The sequence below is a fragment of the Myxocyprinus asiaticus genome, chromosome 28, assembly GCF_019703515.2.
Source record: "Myxocyprinus asiaticus isolate MX2 ecotype Aquarium Trade chromosome 28, UBuf_Myxa_2, whole genome shotgun sequence".
Classification (NCBI taxonomy): Eukaryota; Metazoa; Chordata; class Actinopteri; order Cypriniformes; family Catostomidae; genus Myxocyprinus; species Myxocyprinus asiaticus.
Window position 1 is genome coordinate 26,864,157 of NC_059371.1, and position 21,960 is coordinate 26,886,116.

A 21,960-nucleotide genomic window follows, 5' to 3' on the forward strand; every position below is an offset into this window, starting at 1 on the left:
TGTGTTCCACTTGTGTGAATGTGTTGGAGGCAAGTGAAGTGTATTGATTATTTTAATCTGCCTATTTGTGAGTCTGTGATCCTCGTGGCTCTGCATTCGACAAGGGAATCACTAATGGGGCTCAGTGCAGGCCACCTCAGACCTCTCCCCGTCCAATTAACTTTCAACTGGAATCTGGCAGGAGAGTGTGAGGAGGCTGGCCACACGGACACGCTGCAATCCCCCATATATTCCCACAGGCTACAGATTCATCAAAGCCTTAAGGCCGGAATGTCATTACCTCTCACTTTTAATTAAAGGTTTCTCCCATCGTTTTAGCACTGACATGCACAGGTAACACCCAAATATCCTTTATGCTGTTGTTCTTGTTTTGCCTGTTTTTTTCTTTTCTTTCTTTGTCCTTTTTTTTAATTAATTTATTAATTTATTTATTTTTTTCTTCAAGAAGCTGAATTTTTATTCATAATGGTGTCATGCCTGGTAAACATGAAATGTTTATAGTTTATCAAACTATTTTATACCTGATACTGTACCTTTTATTTTTGGATCAATGGAAAATATATTTTTGTGATATAAATCTTGTCTTTAATGAATGTGTATTTGTAGGCCTTATATATATATATATATATAAATCTTTCACCTACTTCATGTTGCATTATAGTGCATTATAAAAATCAGTTTGTCAGGAAAAGGACAAGGCAAATATATTTTAATATTATTTATTGATTTTTGTATGAATAAGGTATGTTTTTTTTAATGTTTGACATGTTATCTGTCTCTCGGTGTATTTGCACATGGCTATACTTGTGCCAACAACCCCTTGATACTGTAATTTTCAAGGAATTATTATTAGATTATTACTCAAATTTAGTCTGTATTTAAAACGTATACACACACTATTCTGAGATTATGTCCGGTGTGTTATTTCTACACTTTGACCTTTTCACATTTCTCTAAAAAATAGAAATAGACTCTAGATACTCTTTCTGGGCTTGAGGAAAATATAGATATTTAAGGTTGAAATAATTTATAAATTTTTATATTTGATAGGTCAGTATATTGACCTCCATGTTCCTTCTCTTAAATTGCAATGATTGATGTATCAATGCTACACTTAAAATATATTCTCTTTCAATGAAAAGAAAATGCCAATTAATTTCTTACAATTTCCATAGTACTGACCTTATTTCTATTACAGTGCAAACTGATCAACGTATATAATGATATTCTGCAATATGCTGAAATTAGAATCAATAAATAGAGCATTTACATTATCGTAAATGACTAAATGGGTACATTAACATACACACATTAGCATATTACAACAAGTGCAATATGCGAATGTTATTTTGAGACTGTGATGTTAAATGCATATTTCCGTTTTTAAAAAATCACATTTTGATTTCAAACCAAGGGAGAGATTGTTTACACTCTAATGAAGGGTATGCAGCATAAATATGCTTTAATATATTTCTCCATAACTTCTCCAAAGTGGGGTATTACATTTTCCCACTTAAAAAGTACTAAAAAGTCCAATTTAATTTTGTGGATGAAACATATTTGGTGTGTTAAACAGTAGTCTCACATTATTGAGTAGTTGCATTGGTTTGAATTGAAGAGTCTTATTAGTCTAAATCAATATATTAATGTTTCGGTCTGGGCCATGTGCTTTAGTGCTATTGAAAATCCATTTGTGGCTGTTGTGGCAAGCCATTGTGTATTCGATAACACTACTGTGTATCCAAATGCACAGGCCATACTTCCAATTCCACAGACAGCCAAAACAGTCACTTTCAAGTCAAATGAACTGAACAAGAGGACTTAGGAGATTAATCACTAGCCATGCACAGTGTGCACACATATACAGTACGTAGCTGTATTGAGCTACATCTATTACACTATTTGACTGTCTTTATTTGAAAAATAAATTTAAAAACTGATTTTGTCCCAAGCCCAGCCATGTGTAAATGCAATTTCATTGTGATTATTTTTTTATTTGTTTTTTATTTTTTGTGAATGGCACACAATATGTAACAAATACATTAACAAGTACACGTAATTGATGAAAATATGAGCTTGTCACTGTCCAGGATAGATACAGACATATATTTATATGCATTTTAATTTAAGTTTGGATAAGGGTATAACGTTGAAGATAATTTACGCATATACGAACAGAGTATCAGAAATCCACTTGCTTTATGAAGGTAATAGTTGTCTTGGTGCATCGTGTCTGTGGAACCCTTCTACTCAGTATTAAACCATGTCCATTTCTTTCAAGCCTGTTCAGTGTGCATATGTACTTGTAAGTGTGCGTGTGTGCGTGTGTGTGTTTATACACAGTACATCTCAATGTATGTTTGTGTAGAGCAGCATCATGTAGCAACTGAGCAGGTCAGTCAGCATAAATGAGGAAGCCAGAGAATGTGCTGTATTTGTTGGTGTTCCCTCCATGGACTTTCCCTCCGTCCAGCTGCACACACACCTCGTCTCCCACATCTAAATGCAGGATCACACTGTTGGATGCATAATCATAATTCTGATCAGCATCCTGGGCGATGGCGCTGGCCCTCACCTGTCACACAAAAGAGAAATGAAGCCACGGTTAGAGGAAGGACGGAGAGCCTCTCACCTCAATTGTCCCTCACAAGGGTCAATGCTGTATTAGGAAACACTGTGTGTGTTCACAATATTATGGTATATTGTAAGGAGTGCTAGGGTGAGTCTCACAAAAACGTGTCCAGATCACATTGCACCCAAAAAAAAAAGAAGAAAAAAATTATTTGGGGGTTTAATTCTTTTTTTAAATTGTGTAATTATTTTCAATACAATTTTAAGCTTTTATTTAACATTGTAGTATTAAGTATTGGTCCAAAAATAGGCCTACATTTTATTAAGAATATTTAAATTTTTATTAGGCATTTTTTTAACATTGTGATAATATTATCATGACAATAATTTAAGGGTGAAATATGACCAGGACATGTTCTTGACAGGTTTTATAAAAATCATTAGTGCAATTACTGTGATTTTTTATTTTATTTTATTTTTTTTACAATAATTAAATCTAATAATCATGAGACTAGGTTGCAAAAATGAATCAAATACAGCATTAACATGAATTACAATATTCAATGCTCTTAAATAGTTACTTAAATGTTAAACAATTATATATTGCAGTAAGCAAAAAAATTATAGTAACCAAAAGACACCATGGCAAAACTGGACTTCAAAAGACAATGAACCTTTTTTATAAATAACAGAAACTGGGTTCTATGGTGTTTCCATGACCGTATATGAAAATACAAAAGAATACAATTGCATTTTTATGTATTTGGAATCAGAAACCATCATGATGTGTTTGCAGAAACCATCCTGATGTTTTTGAGTATAAAGAGATCATCTCTATGGCAACTGAGTAGTGTCATAATTGAGTGATGCTCTGACAAAGAATGGTCAGGTTAAATGGATGATGCTGCCGATTACCTATGACCTCCACCGCAATTGAGAAAACAGTCATACTCTCTCCTGTAGCACCTCTTAGGAGCCATTTTCCTCAAACCAGTACTCTAAAGCTCGATATTGGGAATGCTAACAGTTTACACTACATCCCTTTTCGATACTGACCTGTAGAATTTAATCGCAAGCGCACATATCATGTAAACCACGATGAGACTGTTTATCAGACTCATTTAAATTCTGCCGAAGAGGTCAGCAGTATTGACTCCCAGCAGTAGATCTGAAACTTGTTTGTTAACATTTTAAATTGAGCTTAGTCATGTGGTCATGCAGACAAACATTCCTGAATAGAGATGCAATTAATGAACAAATAGAACAGACTGGGGATAGAGGTCACACATTTTACTCCAGTGAATATTTTTCTAGGTAGGTTTATTTTTTTAGGCAATTTGTAGAGGAACATACCTTGAAGTCTTGACTACCAAAAGCTATTGAAAATGTTCACTGTTACTGCCCAGAAAAAATAAATAATAATTCGCTGAATATACTGTACATTGACCAATAGCGGGGCATATTGTGACACTAAATGGAGTAAGTAGTCACAATGGACCCTGCCATTAAACAATTGACTTTCAGCCAAGTTTTAACAGTAAACAACAGCAAACATTTCAAATGTAATGTAGAACAATTTTCAACCATTGTTTTGGCCAAAACAATTGTAATTAATAAATGTAAATTTTTGGAAATCTGAAATTTAAAAGGATTTGAACTAGGTGTTAAAAACCAACTTACAAAAGCACTGCTATAGAGAAAACAAGCATTTGTGTAATTGGAAATTTGACTTAAAACCTAATAGTTACTGAGAAAACAAGTCCCCATCATCCCTCTCAAAAAGTATGCAGTTTACCAACACAGATTTGACAGAGTAATACATTAGCTATTTGATATTTTATTATCATGATAAAGTAGTTTATCTGATCTATGCTCAAGTATTCTAAAAAAAAAAAAAAACAAAAAAAAAACATTAAGTAGTCTGCTGGCAGGCAGGTGTTCAGGTGACAGAGACATTGATTGTCTGGCATTTTGCTCAGCCATGTTATAGCCACTCAATCTCTGTCAGGTTGGCTAAACATACGGAGCAATTCTTCCTAACACAGTGTATTCTACAATAAAAAAAGGGGGGAAAAAATATGCATAGTAAACTTCCTTATTATGCACTACCTCAAATGCCTCATGTTTTATTGGGCGTGATATTCCCTTGAAAAACACCCCAGCCACAACACACATAAAACACACTGACCTAAGACAAAGACAGACTGCCTCCCATAGCCATAATCTAATAACCCCACTTTATTACCAGCATGATACTGTCAACATCCGCACAACATCCTGAGTGGTGAATACCATCATTGAGATATGCGTTATTGAATATCGATCTGTATAATGATGTTAGGAAGGTTTCAAATGTAGTAGCATAGAAGGAAAAATATATCTGTTCTAAATTGATTTTGCATAGCAGTGCTAAATATTTGTCATTGGTAATATGAAAAATCACTATAAATCCCTGATTTTATAACAATAAATTCATGATAAGACAAATGTGAACATTTACGTCTCATGGCTATACTTTTGAAACAGAGTGTAAACTAATATTTCTGAATGGCCCTAATCACTTCCTTTGCATGTGTGTTACTATTCTTTTTGATAAACGAGGGATGAGTAGAAATTATTTTTGTGCTAATCAACATTATTCCAAAAAAATTAAGTTAGGTTACCAGTCCTTGAGAAACCCCTTTTCTGAAAATATAGCATGTGACATAAAAAACAGACTCCAGAAATAGCTACACAATCTTTCACATCCAGATCTAAATAGCCACACTCTATTTTTGGGATTACAAAAATGTAAAACAACGCTACTGTATCAATGCATCTGAACATATCTATTTGTTGTCTTGAGGCATGATGTGAGAAGCATTTTAGCTTGTCCCTGTGCAGTCAGAATCAGAGTTAAAAATTGTGTTGGGTTGCCAGTCCCTTGAGAAACCCCTTTCGCAGCTATCTCTCACAAAAAACTGACTCTGCAAATAGCTACACTATCCCTCACATCCAGATATAATAGCCACACACTGTTATCACGATACAGTCATCCACAAGAATGGCCCGGTCAGTAATCTGTATATTGAGTGGGTGAGCACTGCCATTTTGTAATGCATTATTGAACGCCGATCCTTGTAATGATGATGTGTTTTATTTACAGAAGGCCAAGTCATTTTTTCACTGCAATGACTTATGAGAAATTATATATTCAACATATTCGAGCGAATTAAACAAAATACAATGAGTTCAACTGAGGTGATCAATATAAAGTGTTCATCAGTCCTTGTCTGACAGTGATGGTCTGGCCTCCTCTCCCTACTGACGCAGAGCGTATGTCATTCTCCTCATTATTTTGGCTAACTGGCCAAAGGGGCAGTCAATCCCTCAGGCATACTCCTAGATTCAATACGAAAATGTGAGCAGTCACTTTAATTAGCAGACATCCAACACGGAGCATGTAAGACCTCTCCTCCCTCCCATCGATTCTGGTCTTGTATTTTGGAGGTCAGTTACATTGTATCTGAACAGCTTGAAGAACACCCAGGGTTTGCCGATGTCCCGCAAAGAGCGCTTGTTAGATGTTTCCCGACATTTATCAAATATAAGTGATATGAAAGCTTTTCTTAGAGGGAGAGGGAGGGAGAGACATGTAAGGATTACTGTTAACTGCAGTTGAGATGGATATTGACATGGGAGCCAACTACTGGCGAAACGGCACGCTGGCTTGATCTCAGCGCTGGCTGCAAGCAAGGACCCTCGGGCCTGCCGGGGGCTTCTTCTGCCAGGCCTTTTCATTACAGGGGCACCAATAAATGGAGAGGAAGGATGGAGGGGGGGAACACAGCTGCAGTAGCATTTTATACATACTGTAAGCAGAGGCTCATAAGACTAGGAGAAAGACATGGGTATACGGAGAAAAAGAGAGGGGGAGGTTAGGATAACAGACTGATCAAGCAAGGCTATTTTGCGAGAACGCGGAGATGTGAGGGGTATATGAAGTCTTGTTTTTATCAGTGGTGCTGTGCTCCAGTGGTAATAAAACTGACAGGATTCATTCTCTATGATATACAGACCTCTTAGAGCGGAGACAATGGAAAACTAGAACTTAAACTTACCTAAGGGACCTGGCGCATAGGAGGGGAGGGAAAGGCGGAGAAAAAAAATTTAACATTTATTGAATAGCTCCGTTCTTCCACAAAGGGAGAATAAAATTTGTTTCTCTGCTTCTGAGAGTTATGCTTTATAGGCATACTGTATGAGCTTGGCATTTTTATACTAACAGCCCAAGAGCACACCAGCACACCTGTTACAAGCTCTGTGTTTGGCGGTAATACATGTGATGATCATGGCTTCAATCCTTGTATGAAAATAATTTAAAAGCTTATATGTAACCTTAGGTTTTTAAAGGGATAGTTCACCCAAAAATGAAAACTGCATCATTTACTCACATTCATGTTATTCCACTAATGACTTTTTTTCCTCAACAGAACAAAACGTGATGTTAGGCAGAATTTTAGTCTCAGTCACCATTCACTTTCATTGTATGTGAAAAAGATGCAATGAAAGTGAATGGTGACTGGGGCACACATTCTGCTTAACATCTTTTTTTATGTTTCACAGATGAAAAGAAAATCATACATGTTTGGAACGACATAGGGTGAGTAAATAAAGACAGAATTTCCATTACTGGTGAACTATCCCTTTAATGCAACCTGGTCTCATAGTGAAAACGTGACTCTATATACATTTTTGCAAAACTTGTTATACGTGTCTCCAGGTACAATTCCCTGCAGTTTCCAGATGAAATTAACATTAGAGGAGCTACAACAACTGTATGCTTTATTCACTTTCACTCAAATGGCTGATTATGACTTTATAAATTATTTTTCTCAGTATTATTCAGACCCTGCTATTTTATGATATCGACACACTTTTACTCTAACGCATCATTTGAAAAACGACAAATGTTAATGCTTGTATTACAGACCCACTTACATATAAACACTTATTCCAACATAATTAGCTTGTGCGGTAGCTCACCTGATAGAGTGTTGGACTTAGAGTCAGAGGACTGCGGTACAAAATGATGTGGTTGGTTCAGAAAATGTGCTTTTTCATTTTGCTTCTCCATTTTAGAACACTAATGGTTAGGTTAAGGCACTGATAAGGCAAGAATGTATTTTTTTTACGTCTCATTTATATTTAAAAAAATTAATGGTTAGTCTTAAAACCTCATCTGAAAACACCATTTTACTTGCTTTTGGCGCCCCCAGCTGAACATTTCACTGGAAACCTGCAGCCAAACGTGTTATACAGCATGTAAATTTCATGAGATCAGGCTGCTTTAAAGAGAACAGCATGTTACCTCATTCTGCCTGTAAAATTTCCCTTATAACTATTTGGCCATTAGAGATTGCTATAATTAGGGATTAATACAATTAGAGACTACCAAAGACACTCATTATAGTTCTGCTGGACTATGTACATGTCAGTGCACTGGGAGGCATTTATTAGAGCAGGTACTGGTCATTAACAGACAGGCGATGGCATTTTTAACACTACCGTGTGAAAGAGCTCGACCTTTTGGAGGTCTATTAAAAGAGAGTGTGACAGGTGAAAAAACGGGGGAAAAAGATGGAATGATTAAGAAACAGAGAGAACGGAGTGTAGATTAGCCTACTTTGAACAGAGGACTTGGGGTTTTGGAAAACTACATTGGAGCAAAGGGACCATAAATTAAGAGATTAACAGCACATGGCAAGTTAATGATGAGGAAGACGATATGTAGCCATTAAATCAGAGATGACACACAACCCTGGTGGCACATTTTGACTCGAGCTCACATTAGCATTAAGGCAAACAACCCATTATTCAAAAGCCACAATAAAAGCTCCACCAATAATGTTATCAGCATCATATCCTTTTAACAAATCTCTCCATATGTTTATAGATCTTTATGCAGTTGGCGTATTAGACACCAGAGCTTGCCTGATGTCTACAGCATAATAATTAGAAATTGTTATTAAATGATGTGCAATTCTGACCTTAATGACCCTGGGCATTTTTTTGAGGGCAGGATTGGACAGTTGAAAAGTGACAAGCGCAGAGTTGATAATGCCATAATACACCATATTACAGCATTATCAACTGTGCGCTTCTCCTGCAGAGTAATTCACTTCAGTTGTAGCAGGTGCTGCGATGCAGTGGCTAAATGCACAGTGATCACATTTCAGCGCGAGTCTCCCTGAATGGGCAATATACCAAAGTAATTACAAGAATTCTGAAGATGACCACATTAAATATTGAAAAGGGCACTATTATTATCACATCACTAATCCATCCCATCTGTTACTGAACAAATTGATGTAACTTGATGTAACATTCCTCAAAATTCCATCTACTACAATATATTGGTGCCCCTTAAAAAGGTGAGTACAGGTCTCCAACTTATGTTGTGTTTTGGATGCTGTTGTGCTGGTGTCCCAGTCTTTTAAAGGGATAGTTTATCTAAAAATGAAATTTCTCTCATGATGTTCCAAACCTGTATGATTTTCTTCTTCTTCCGTGGAACACAAAAGAAGATGTTAGGCAGAATGTTCGCCTCAGTCCCCATTCACATTGATTGCATCTTTGTTCCATTCAGTGAAAGAGAATGGTGACTGAGGATAAGGTTAACAACTTTTTTTGTGTTCCACAAAATACAGAAAGCAAGTCAAACAGGTTTGGACAACATGAGGGTGAGTAAATGATGACAGAATATTCATAGTTCTGCTAGTGAGCAGCATGACTATGCTGGTCTACCAGCTTGGCCAGCACCAAACCAGCACTAACTAACAAATCCCAGCCTAATCCATAAGGAAATTCATGCTGGTCTAAGCTGGTCTTTTAAGCAAGGTTTAAAGACAAATAAACAGATGTCTACTAATCCTGCACTAAAAGGTACATAGAGATATATGGAAGATTCAAAATATATCAGATTCTTTCATTTTAGGTCATGCTTATGACTTTTCTATTATTTTCCCTCTACTTTATTTTAGCCGAAGTGAACTAACTCACAGAGCATTCAACAACAGTGACCATCTCACCACACTCTTGGGGCACTGACTTATCTGAGGTCTGACAATAAGCAGGCCATAACAACTGCACCAATCAGTATCAAGACACCAGCTTTCACTAGCTGTCAAAACCACAGCACAGACAATAATCTACCAGATGGTCACACAAGCCCGGAATCAGGTATGGCAACACGCATGCCACACTCAATAAGATACCTAAAATACATTTTGTTTCTTAATGTGCACCCTAACATTCACAGGCATTCCATAATTAGCAAACAAATTCTAATGTCAGAATCCAGTCTTTTTTATCTTTAAGATGCCTTGTTAACAAGTCAAGCCATGACATGTTTGGTGGCTCTCCATCTGTCTATAGCTCTATATTCACGATTCACTCTGGTCTGTGCGGAAGACTCCCAGAAGCCTCGTCTCTCTGCCCACTGTCTGCAGCTTTCTATTAAGCCATCTATCTTCCTTTCCTCCCCTGATCTTTCTGTCAACCAGCTTGGGCGATTCTGCCATCCTCTTAACTGTCATGGCTACTCCTGCACGTCTGCGTCCTTCTCTCAGTCTCAATTCACTTGAGCCTGTGGACCGCCCACAGGGGTGCCATATTGAACATGGCCTCTACAATGAAGATACAAGATGAGATTGTCAAAACTTATTTTCAAGAAGCGAGGTGATAAAAATAGAATTATGATACATTTGAGTGTTTATTTTTTATTTTCTTGTTTTGTTCCATTACAGTTTCCCCAGTGAAAATACATTTGATTCAATGACAATCTTGTGAGCTGTTTATACTTTCAGAAAGTTGATATACTCTAAAATCTAAAACTAAACAGCATGTTGCTAATTCTATTATAATTATTATGCATTCAGCTTTTTAATGACCTCATAATAAGTGAGAGACTAAATGGAATATTTGTCCTTTTCAAAATTAATTTGTCATGCTGCATATAAAATGAACTAGTGAATTTAAAGGTGATTAAAACAGGGTGAAAAACTTGGTGATGAGTTACAGAACCTAAAATACACTTTCCCTTATGCATTTGAAAACAAATTTAACCTGACGTCTTAATGTTAATAAAAAATAAAGTACGTAAAGACATTTTGTTTCAACTACCCACTTATCCACCTTTGTAATGTAATGTTAGCCTGATAAATTTTTAAAAATTGCTAAGAAAAACAAAACATGTGGCTCCATAGTGCCATTACTTAACAGAGTCGTGATGACCATCTTGCCTTAGCCGTCAAAGTATAAGGAGTGGGTAGATGACATGAAGGCATAAGGTTAGTTACGTTGATATCATTAACTATTTTGAGTTGTAACGACAGCCAACACTGGCAGAGGTTGACTCATTTTTACTCTGACTTAAAATGGTTGTTGTTCTCCATTTGGATCACTCGTTTCGGTAGTATTTACATTGCTTCTTATTGAGACCGGAACCAGAAAACAGTTCAATCAGAATCATTATGGCGGCGCCCAGTGGTTGGTCAGGAAAACTGTGGATAGTTTGAGGGATGCAGAATAGCCTTGGCTTAAATTGCACGATAGTGATTCTCCACTCCAAAGCATTTTAATTACTGGGAACACTATGTCTGGGAAACCATCTTATAATATTTCGTCTAATGGCTGTTTGAGCATCATTTTGTCAAGATTCAAAAATAACCTTTAACAAATTAACATAAACCACCCAACCCCCAATCCCAATGGACCATTGTTTGCTTTTAGATGACACTTCTGAGAATTCCAGTCTCTCAGCATCTGTCAAAAAAAAAAAAAAAAAAAAAAATAGCATAATGTTGCATACTCTTTAATTTTCAGTATATATCAACATCATATGAGCACTTTAACATCTTATACTGTATGTAAACAATTTATATCAGGTATCAGTTTCTGGTAGAACATGTCGCTGCAAACCCAAAGTCATGAGCAAGAACAACCCATGGATTAGATTTCCCAGGGAACACACACACTGAAAAAAATTATGTATAAATGCACTGCAAGTCAATTTGGATAAAAGCATCTGCAAAATGCACAAATACAGATTAGTGTCACAAGTGGTGACTGTCTTAAATTGTATTTCAGGTGCTTGGGGAAGTTTTAAATCCTCTGCATCTTATTTGGTGCATCACTCCAGTGCAGTTAACCTGCACATTTCTCTATTACATTTCAGACGGTGAAGCAGGGCCACCTGATATGCTCGAAATGGACATAATTGAGTGGACCAGAAAGTTAATTAATGAGCAATCAATGAACATGCAACAGAGGGGGCCACGTAAGGCGTGCAGGGGATTCAATCTAAGACTTATGAATGATTTAACAGAGGAAGCAGACTTGCATGGCAATATAAAACTGTACATGGTGGACAGGACCAATTTAATCTGCTTTCATTCTAATTACTTTTACAGGTGGTTCTTTGCATTAAGCCAGATATTTTTTAATTTATTTTTTTAAACATAACAACATAACACTCGCCCTCTATTGTGCAGTGAAATACAAATACAAATGTTATAGTGTGTTTGTAAAAACTGTCAAATAAAACACTGCAAGAGTTTGATCTACAAAGGTCATTCAGTCTGTTAAAACCACTAAAGATTCATTTTTTCATGTCTTGCCCCTTTCCTGCCTTCGGTATTTAATTAGTGTTGGGGGAGAGAATGGCTGAATGTTGAAACTGTCAATTTTTCATGCATTCATTGCACTAGACCACACCACGCCAGCTCTGTCTACTGAGTCGTATGACACATCTTTAGGTTAACAGTGATATGTAAATATGGTGTTTATTTTAGTTATTAAATTGTCACAACATATGATAATTCATCAGCTGTGATACAGTAGCTTGGGCACGCAAACATTAATGTCATGATTTTCCCTTTTGTATTTTCCTGGTCACCTTTTGCATTTACCAGTCATGCTTTTGTAAAAACAATACAAACTGCAAACAATTTGCATTCAGTTGCAAATGCTAAATTAAAATAGCTTAAAATAGATGTTACTTATTATAATGTCAATTAATTAAAATAAACTGATTGTAATGAGCTTTAAATAGGAAGCAAAATATAGTGGGTCCATATTCAGATGACTAGATGACTCAACTAGGTGAAGTTGTCCTTAACCCTAATATGTTTTGTGAGAAAAAAAAAATGGTAGTTATTTTTAATTAAGGTGAATTGTGTGTTTTTTAAAAAACAGTGACTTTCTCCTGCTTAATATGCAGTGACAAATTAGTAGGTTCATTTCCCCAAAAAGTATAACACTGAATATGTGAGCATACCAACCAGACTAACACAGCAACATTGTCTCATGAGTTTGGGGTGGGATGGTCTGTTTTTCAAACCCACTGAAGACAAGGGGAATGTTCAGGAAACCTATTTGAAAACAGTAATTATTTCTGCAATTCCATTTGTTGCCGCTACTGGTGCAAAAATGACACACCTCACCTTCAGCCCAAACTATACTTCAGTCAGACATGAACACTAGGCATCTACGTACAGCACGCCTGACACAAATTTCATTATCAGCAAAGTGCTCGCATACTGAACACGTGCTGTCCACAAGGTGGAAACACTCACAATTGAGCCTTTGCTGTCACGAAGCAGCGCTTGAAGAAGATGGGTGTGCACGTCAAGCACGCAATTTTGATGAGGTCAGGAGATACCTGGATTTGTATAACTCGAGTCTGAAGGAATACAAAGACATGTTTATGGGTCTAAATCATGAAGAGAAATAGTCCAATCTTAATAGCAGTGGCAAATTCTCAGGGCCAGCAAAGCCTTCTCTGCTGGCCTAACATAAATATTTTTTCATCCTTTCAATCTCATTCACCTTTTTGCCTATTTATTTTAAATTGCTTTCCACTCCTAATTCATCTCAAAACGAATAGCAAACAACGAATAGTTTATCAAATCAGAATGTATTCCTTGATCCTTACAAGTGAAGCGTGACGACTGGTTCACATATCACATGCCCAAAGCCAGCGCTTCCGAAGCAGCGTGTGAGTCTGTGCTCCACCCCGTTAAGCCTTCAGAATTTCTACAGAATCCCTCAACAGTTCGAGTGAACTGGCATCTAAAGTCAGACTGTCTGAGTCATCATTTGTTCTTGGTGGGTGTGGTCTTTAGGATATGTCCCAGTCGAGGCCTTCTAGCTGGCCTTGAGTGACGCAATCACGCTTTAAGTGATGTACATAATTTGAAAGCGAAGAGCGCAAGATCTAGCTGATGAGTCGGCTGTCACTGCCGCTATCGTAATTGAGAAAGAGATCCTTATGGATTTAAAAACCTGAGATGTAAACAGGAAAGGAGGGCTGATTTTCACTTCAAGAAAATTGGTAAGCACTTTTTGCATTGTTATAGCAACATCAGGAGTGTTCTAAGTGTAAATTAGGCTGGCTGGAGCATTCAGCATCAGTTTTAGTTTTGAAAAGTAACCGTATACCCCTACGAAACATTTAGATCGCAAAATATTATTAGATAGCTTTTTCCTTGTATTAGACCTTCTTGGTTTTGGCTTTCGTGCGTGAACATGTTTTAAAAATGTCAATTGGTATTATTATTTGGCTGCAATGTAATGTATGATGTCCATAGCCATAGGGTGTCTTATTAATTGTGAAACAGTGTTTTCTTAATGGCGTGAAGACCAAGACTTAAATGCACGGGCCGCCACTGCTTTATAGTAATCTCACTGTATGCAGACACCAAAACCAAAGTATACTTTGGGCTTTAAACTACTACCTACTTTTGACTGCACTCAAGTTCTACTAAGTTCAACTTCCAGTTGGAAAACTTCATAAAAATGAAGTTTTCTCCCCAAATATACTTAAAGAACACAACAACTCAATAAGCGGAGCAATGGAGCTCATTATGAGCACAAGGAATGATAAATTCTTACCTGTCCATTCTTCTTGAGGTCTGCCCACATGCTTGTCCCATCTCCTCCTCTCATTAAGACATGGTATGTGAAGAAGTAGATACCAGGTAGAGGGCATGTGAACTTGCCAGTGCTGGGCTCATAGTAGTTGCCAACATTGGTCACCACATCATCAAACTTGAGCACATCAGTGCCTTCGTGTTGCTTGCGCAAGCCTGCATAAAAGGCAATCTTAGGGCTGTAGAATGATGGTACGTAACCACCAGGGCCCGGACCTGGCGGTCCTTGTGGACCTGGCTTTCCAGGCTCTCCTGGTGGTCCTCGAGGACCAGGTGGTCCTGGGATCCCTGGAGGTCCCCGATAACCAGATTTTCCCCTCCGGTTTGGGAAATCAGGAGTTGGTGGTGAAACCGCTGTTAGCTCCTGGCCATGAGAAGTGGTGTAGGGGTCACAAACCATCCGGCAACTTCCTAGCATTTCGTAATGGCTTCCCGTATTTCCGGCTCCTCCTCCTTTTGTGCTGTGGACCAGTAAAGGGATGGCGACCAGGAGAATCAGAACCATGGCCACACCCACGGCCGCTCCTATGACACGCTTGCGGCGGCTGAGCCGGGAGGCGGCAAGCGTTAAATAGTCCTCCTCTCTTTTAGGGGGAATGCTGCCCGCCAGCGTGAATGGTTAAGTCTGAGAAACACTTGCTAAAATGTAAAAACGGGTGTGGGGTTGTGCGTTTGTGTACGCAAAGTAAAGACACACCACAAATGTCTACGGAAGTATGAGGCCAGTGGAGAGAAGGATAATTGATGAATTTATGGATGAGACAAGGAGACCAAGAAGAGTGTGGAGCATACAGAAAGGACAAGGTGCAAAGGGACTAGTGGTAGGAAGATCTGAAAATGGAAAGGAAAAGTGGCAGCTGCAACAGAAAGGTGTGGCAGGGAAAACTGACGATGGGGTCACTGAATGCGAGATCACAAGGAGGCTCCTGGCCACCTTCTACGCAATAATACTATGACCAGAAAACAACAGTATTAGTCGTAGAACAATACGTGTTTTTAAAGTGATATATTATTTTGGTTAATAACAAGACTGATTTTTTCACTCATCCCCTCTTCTGTGCGGGTGTCTGTTATCACTTGAGGTGTAGGGAATTCTCCAAAACACAGGAGACTCTTTGAGGTGCTTGTTTGCATTGCATCACATGCTTGTTCTTTTCCACTTCAAGTTCCCTCCACCTAACAGCAAAAAGGGTTTCTTAAGCATGCAAGCTGGCAAATAAACAACTGCAAATATCAGTTTGTTAAGGGTTTTGAGAAATCACAGTTATCTGCTTGAACAACTAAAAATGAAAATTATGACGAGGTCTGATGATGACACAAAGCACTGAAGCTCAATTTAAAGTGTGAGATTTCTTCCATCCAATCTTCCTGTAGTACTGGTGCACTAAAATGCTTCTGCAGAATGAAATTTGACCACCTGCGTTTGTCCAGTGTCCTGCCCCAAAACCGGATGAGCCACAGTGTATTGATCCTTCAGAATATTAGTATTATTTTTGTTTTAGTAAAAGTATTATCCAGGTCTATAGTTGTTCTGGTGAGACTGGGAAAATTCCACAGAAACAGAACTAAAGAAGGGAAAAGATGATGATGGAAATTAGACTTTAGGCTGTACTATATGTAATTTTAACATAATATCTGAAATAGATTACTGGTCAGTTCAATGAAAAACTGAGCATGCTTTTACTGTCTGTAATAAACCAACACACACACACTTTAAATAGGGTAATAAAAGGGAGAAGAATGCAGTCAAAAATGCTATTATTCAAACATAACTTTCATTTTATATCAGTAAAGAGTCTGGAGAGGCTACTCGTAAAAGACCAGTTTGAAAAAAAAAATGTCTAAAACAGTTTTTAAGCAAAATATTATTACTTTACATACACAAAATAAACATAAATAAATGCATATCCACAAACAATAACACTTAAAACCCCGTTATTGCGATATAGCATACGGAGAGGTTCGCAGCATGACACCTGTGAAAGTACTGAGACAAGTGCGCAACTTCAAGCACACAAACAAGCGTAAAACACACACACACACACACACACACACACACACACACACACACACACACACACACACACACACACACACTTACCCGCACTTCGGCGTTATTGGAAAACCTTTTGCTTGAGGATACAAATCTTCCTCTGATGTCTGTCCTTACATTTGCTGAGTTCTGAGGTAAATGTGAATATCAGTGTATTTCATTAGGAGAGCATCCTCAGAAGATAAAAACTCTTCTCTTCCCTCGGACACAAGAAATACCGGTCCTAAATTCTTAAACCAGTCATTTAAGGTAAGCTAACTTCATGCGACTATCACTTCTGACCTTGTTAACTAAACAGAATGTAATTTACTAGACCGCGCACTCAAGTGTGCGTACATATTAAACTTTCGATTTTATTTCCCCCGATTTTTTCGTTCTAATATTGTCGCGAGAATTCACAACGCCAAGACAACCAACAAGGCTGGACTTCTGACTCCGACACCTGTGAGATTTCCACACTACACACATACACACTTCACTCATTCTTCCATCCGGTCGACTCCTCCCTCCCTCACTCCCCATCCCATCTCATCCTCTCTCCTCTCACACTGGCGCTGTCTCAATCCCTAGTGATCAACCTACTTAGAACGCGCCTGCAGGTGCCCAAAAATGCCCTCAAGCTAAGCAGCACACTGGGTTTTGAGACACAGCCCTCGTTCTTTCCAGCTTAATCATCATTTAAGTGGGGAAAGTGGTGTAAATGTTAATCATTTATCATATCGGCAGCCTGTGCTGAATTATACCTTTAAAAATAAGCCATTTTATTAACAGAAAAGTCATGTGGACGCCTGGACGGCATAGAAAAATGATTGGGTATGTATCTGTTTGTTTGGGTTAGGGATGGAGCACTGTGACTTTTCGAGGCCACTCTGTGTGTGGCTCTCTTTCAGAGCTCATTAGTGAAGGACACTGAAACCATTGTGCTCTCTCTCTCTCTCTCTCTCTCGCTCTCTCTCTCTCTGCCTCTGTTTTCTGTCTATCTATCTATCTATCTGTATGTCTGTCTGTCTGACTGTCTTCTATCTGTCTGTCTTCTATCTATCTGTCTGTCTGTCTGTCATCTATCTATCTATCTATCTATCTATCTATCTATCTATCTATCTATCTGTCTGTCTGTCTGTCTGTCTGTCTGTCATCTATTTGTCTGTCTGTCTGGCTGTTTGTCTGTCTATCATCTATCTATCTATCTATCTATCTATCTATCTATCTATCTATCTATCTATCTATCTATCATCTGTCTGTCTGTCTGTCTATCTATCTATCTATCTATCATCTGTCTGTCTGTCTGTCTTCTATATAATATCTATCTTTCTATCTGTCTATCTATCATCTGTCTATCTATCTATCTATCTATCTATCTATCTATCTATCATCTGTCTGTCTGTCTGTCTATCTATCTATCTATCTATCTATCATCTGTCTGTCTATCATCTGTCTGTCTGTCTATCTATCTATCTATCTATCTATCTATCTATCTATCTATCTATCATCTGTCTGTCTGTCTGTCTATCTATCTATCTATCTATCTATCATCTGTCTGTCTGTCTGTCTTCTATATAATATCTATCTTTCTATCTGTCTATCTATCTATCTATCTATCTATCTATCTATCTATCTATCATCTGTCTGTCTATCATCTGTCTGTCTATCTATCTATCTATCTATCTATCTATCTATCTATCTATCTATCATCTGTCTGTCTGTCTGTCTATCTATCTATCTATCTATCATCTGTCTGTCTGTCTGTCTTCTATATAATATCTATCTTTCTATCTGTCTATCTATCATCTGTCTGTCTGTCTCTCTTCTATCTATCTATCTATCTATTTATCTATCTATCATCTGTCTGTCTTCTATCTATCTATCTATCTATCTATCTATCTATCTATCTATCATCTGTCTATCATCTGTCTGTCTCTCTATCTATCTATCTATCTATCTATCTATCTATCTATCTATTTATCTATCTATCATCTGTCTGTCTTCTATCTATCTATCATTTGTCTATCTATCTATCTATCTATCTATCTATCTATCTATCTGTCTGTCTGTCTGTCTGTCCGTCTATTTGATAGATGTGACATTTTGCCATGTCATAAATGTAAATACATTTATAAAACTGGTCGATCGCCCATGTTTCTGAATAAGGATAAATTGTGGAGAGAGGGGGGGAAGCTTTACACTTCGTTTTACACGGTGTTCTTTTGCAGCCTGTTTAAAGGCTAATGCAGTTAGTGTTTAAATGTTGGGTCTGGTAGCAGATCCATTGAGAATTCAGTCTGACTCATGCCGTCTTCCTCCCTGTCAGGCTTAATCACACATCTGCATTTTTAAAGTTGAATGGTGGAGGCAGTAGTTGGGGGGAATACATATTGACAGCTTTTTTTCACCAGCCGTCCCTCACCACACCTCTCTCTCGATATGACCAGTGTCAGGGAAGAGACGAACAGAAGAATGGACAAGAGGCAAAGGCATGGAGGATGCTCCCCAAATAATGACTGGAGATGTGTGTGTGTGTTAGAGGGCTGAGTTAAAAATTATGTCACCTACACTTTGAATGTCAGTCAGTCCACTCCATTAGAAACACACACACACACACACACACACACTCTGTTCCAGTGCGGCTTTAGCCACAATGGATGTATAATCATCACCAAGAGTCATAGGCAATATACTGAGAATTGGATTTTTAGTGGCTGATAAAATATTACTGAGATGATTAATATTGAAAAATGCCCATGTCTCTGAGCTGTCTGTCTCTCCTTTTTCCCCCTTTTCATATCTCTTTTTCACCATTCTGTCTTCCTCTTTTATAGTTCTTGTCTTGTACCCTATTTTAGTCACTGCAAAAAAAGGGGTTAGTTTGAGTTTGCAAATGCATTTCGTGCAATAAATAAGGGTGTTTCAGTTATTGTATTTTGTATTATTTTTATTAAATATATATATATATATATATATATATATATATATATATATATATATATATATATGCCTGTATGACAATTGGATTATTTACATTAACTGTTTTCATGCATATATGTGTCAAACAGCACAGGTCAGTGGGTCACTCTCAGAACCATATACAAGATGAGCTGGTCTCAGTGAAACTACATGTCTCACAAAAACGAGAAGACACATCATGATTTTGTTTATTATATTTCCATTTTGGTGACTTTGTGCAGGAACGTATCCACATATGCAACATTCTTACAATTCGATTTAAGGCATATATTATGTTGTTGTTCTCTTTGAATACATTTTGAATTGTATATATTTTTACAGTAACTGATGCTTAGTGAATTTATCAACATTTTCTGCCTCCCCTTATATTTCTCTGTCTAAGTTTATGGGACCTCTTTGTGTCATATATTGTACTGAGCTATAAGCTTGAGCACTGTTGAAACTGACTCATGTTTAGCCTCTAGGTTATATACCCTTCTTCTGCTACTGATAATGACTCAAGCAAACTGTCGTTAGCTGCATCGTATTGTGTCTGTAGACCTCTGTTTGTTTTCAACGACTGTTGTTTAACATGCATCAGACGACATTTGGATTGAATGACATTGTTAAACCAATATCCGCACTGTTTTCTTAGAACAAAAACTTTATGCTAGTTTTGGGTATGTGTATGCTAGTATGGAGCTTTGGTATGAGGAGGAGGAGAAGAGTGAACTCAGTGGTTGTTCTCCTCCAAGGGTCCTCTACATAGTCTCTGATTTCACACCAAAGTAATCATCAGTCTACCATCTAGTGAAATAAACCAAGATCCATGGCTTTGTTTTGCACACAAATATGTTTTTGAAATGGAGGCTACGCTCTGAATCAAATATTAGCTGACTACTTCAAAGCATACTAGCTTTCTAGCTTACTACTTACTACTTACTTACTACTGCACAGTATACAATGTATATTGCTTACTATTTTTAAAAGTAGTAAATTAAAATGTAGGGGTTATGCAACAATAAACATTTAGAACAAGTATGCTACATTGTTGTCACATGACCTCATCGTGTTGAATGTGTTCAGTTATCATCTAGGAAATAAATACGATTATTTTAAATTTTTATTTAATTTTGCATAAAAAAGTTGTAACTTTTGGTAATCCTATCAAATAATAAGTCAAAATTGGAGCTGTATTTACTTTTGGTTGTCAAACTGAAAATGGTAAAGTCGAGTGCATTGCTTTGTAGGATACTGTTTTCTACACAGTTTGCTCTGATATATACTGCACATTTTGGCAAATGTAGTAGGTCATCTGCAGGGTTGGGAGGGTTACTTTTTAAATGTATTCCACTACAGATTACAGAATACATTTTACATGTAAAATGTCATTTGTAACGTATTTCGTTAGATTACTCAAGGTCAGTAACGTATTCTAAATACTTTGAATTACTTCTTCAGCACTGGTAGATTTTTTCACTTGTTTTGACTATAAAAACTCTGCCAGTACAGTAAGACAAAATACACATGTTAAAAATACATTCTCTGAAAAACCTAAATATCTTATGCAGTGTTGTTTCTAAAACAAGATAAATCTAATTGATCTTGTTTTAAGGATTGTTAGATATTTTTACAGGAAAACAGTACAAAAATTATTATCAAGAATATGATTTGTGCCCTAATATCAAAGGTCTTACTAGAAAAAAAGAAATTATGATCCAACGTGAATTTTCTTGATAAAAAAATATGATCGTGCCTGGTAACATGTGCATGTAAAATGGCTAGAAATAGCATTTTAGCTTAGCGTAAAGCTGACAATTTACACAAGGTTTATTTCTATTTCTTCTGCTCCAAACTTACTTCAGACTTCTCTGTCTGCTCGTATGAATGTAACACATCATAAGAAAGTGTTTCACTGCTTTTCAAATGCTCTTTGGATCACATCATTTATATGTATAAATGTTTTCCAACTGAAAGGACTAAATATTAAATGAAACAAATGACAATAAAATACAAAGTAATCTCCACAGTAATCAAAATACTCTTGAATGTAACTGTTTTCTAATTACCAATGATTTAAATTGTAACTGTAGTGGAATACAGTTACTTATATTTTGTATTTTAAATTCGTAATCCTGTTACATGTATTCTGTTACTCCCCAACCCTGGTCATCTGGGTATTTAATGCATACAGAGACTGTAATTTTCATACTGTGCAGAGTATACTCTACATACTATATACTGTAGAAATAGTAAGAGAAGTATGTTTTATGTATTATGTATTAGTAGTGGAGTAGTGAGTACTATTTGCACTAGATCTCAAACACTAAACTGATGGAAAACATAAGCCTGCTACATATGTACAACCCCAATTCCGAAAAAGTTAGGAGAGTATGGAAAATGTTTATCAACATAAAAAGGACT

At 37.0% G+C, this 21,960-nt stretch overlaps 1 protein-coding gene across 1 annotated transcript; it reads right to left on the reverse strand.

The window, feature by feature from the left end:
* Positions 1-752: 752 nt before the first annotated feature.
* c1ql4a (complement component 1, q subcomponent-like 4) lies at positions 753-17,028 on the reverse strand. Its single transcript, XM_051660360.1, has 3 exons — positions 16,645-17,028; positions 14,506-16,108; positions 753-2,575 (listed from the first exon to the last, which is right to left on the reverse strand). Exons 2-3 carry the CDS (start codon positions 15,046-15,048, stop codon positions 2,396-2,398), a joined length of 723 nt encoding a protein of 240 aa, XP_051516320.1. The 5' UTR covers positions 15,049-16,108; positions 16,645-17,028; the 3' UTR covers positions 753-2,395.
* Positions 17,029-21,960: the final 4,932 nt, after the last annotated feature.

Bases quoted from the DNA above. Each gene is read 5' to 3' on its own strand.
- c1ql4a (XM_051660360.1), bottom strand. From the start codon at position 15,048: ATGGTTCTGATTCTCCTGGTCGCCATCCCTTTACTGGTCCACAGCACA. The intron at 2,576-14,505 runs GTAAGAATTTAT...TTTGTGTGACAG, and splicing joins ACCTCAAGAAGAATGGACAG to GTGAGGGCCAGCGCCATCGC.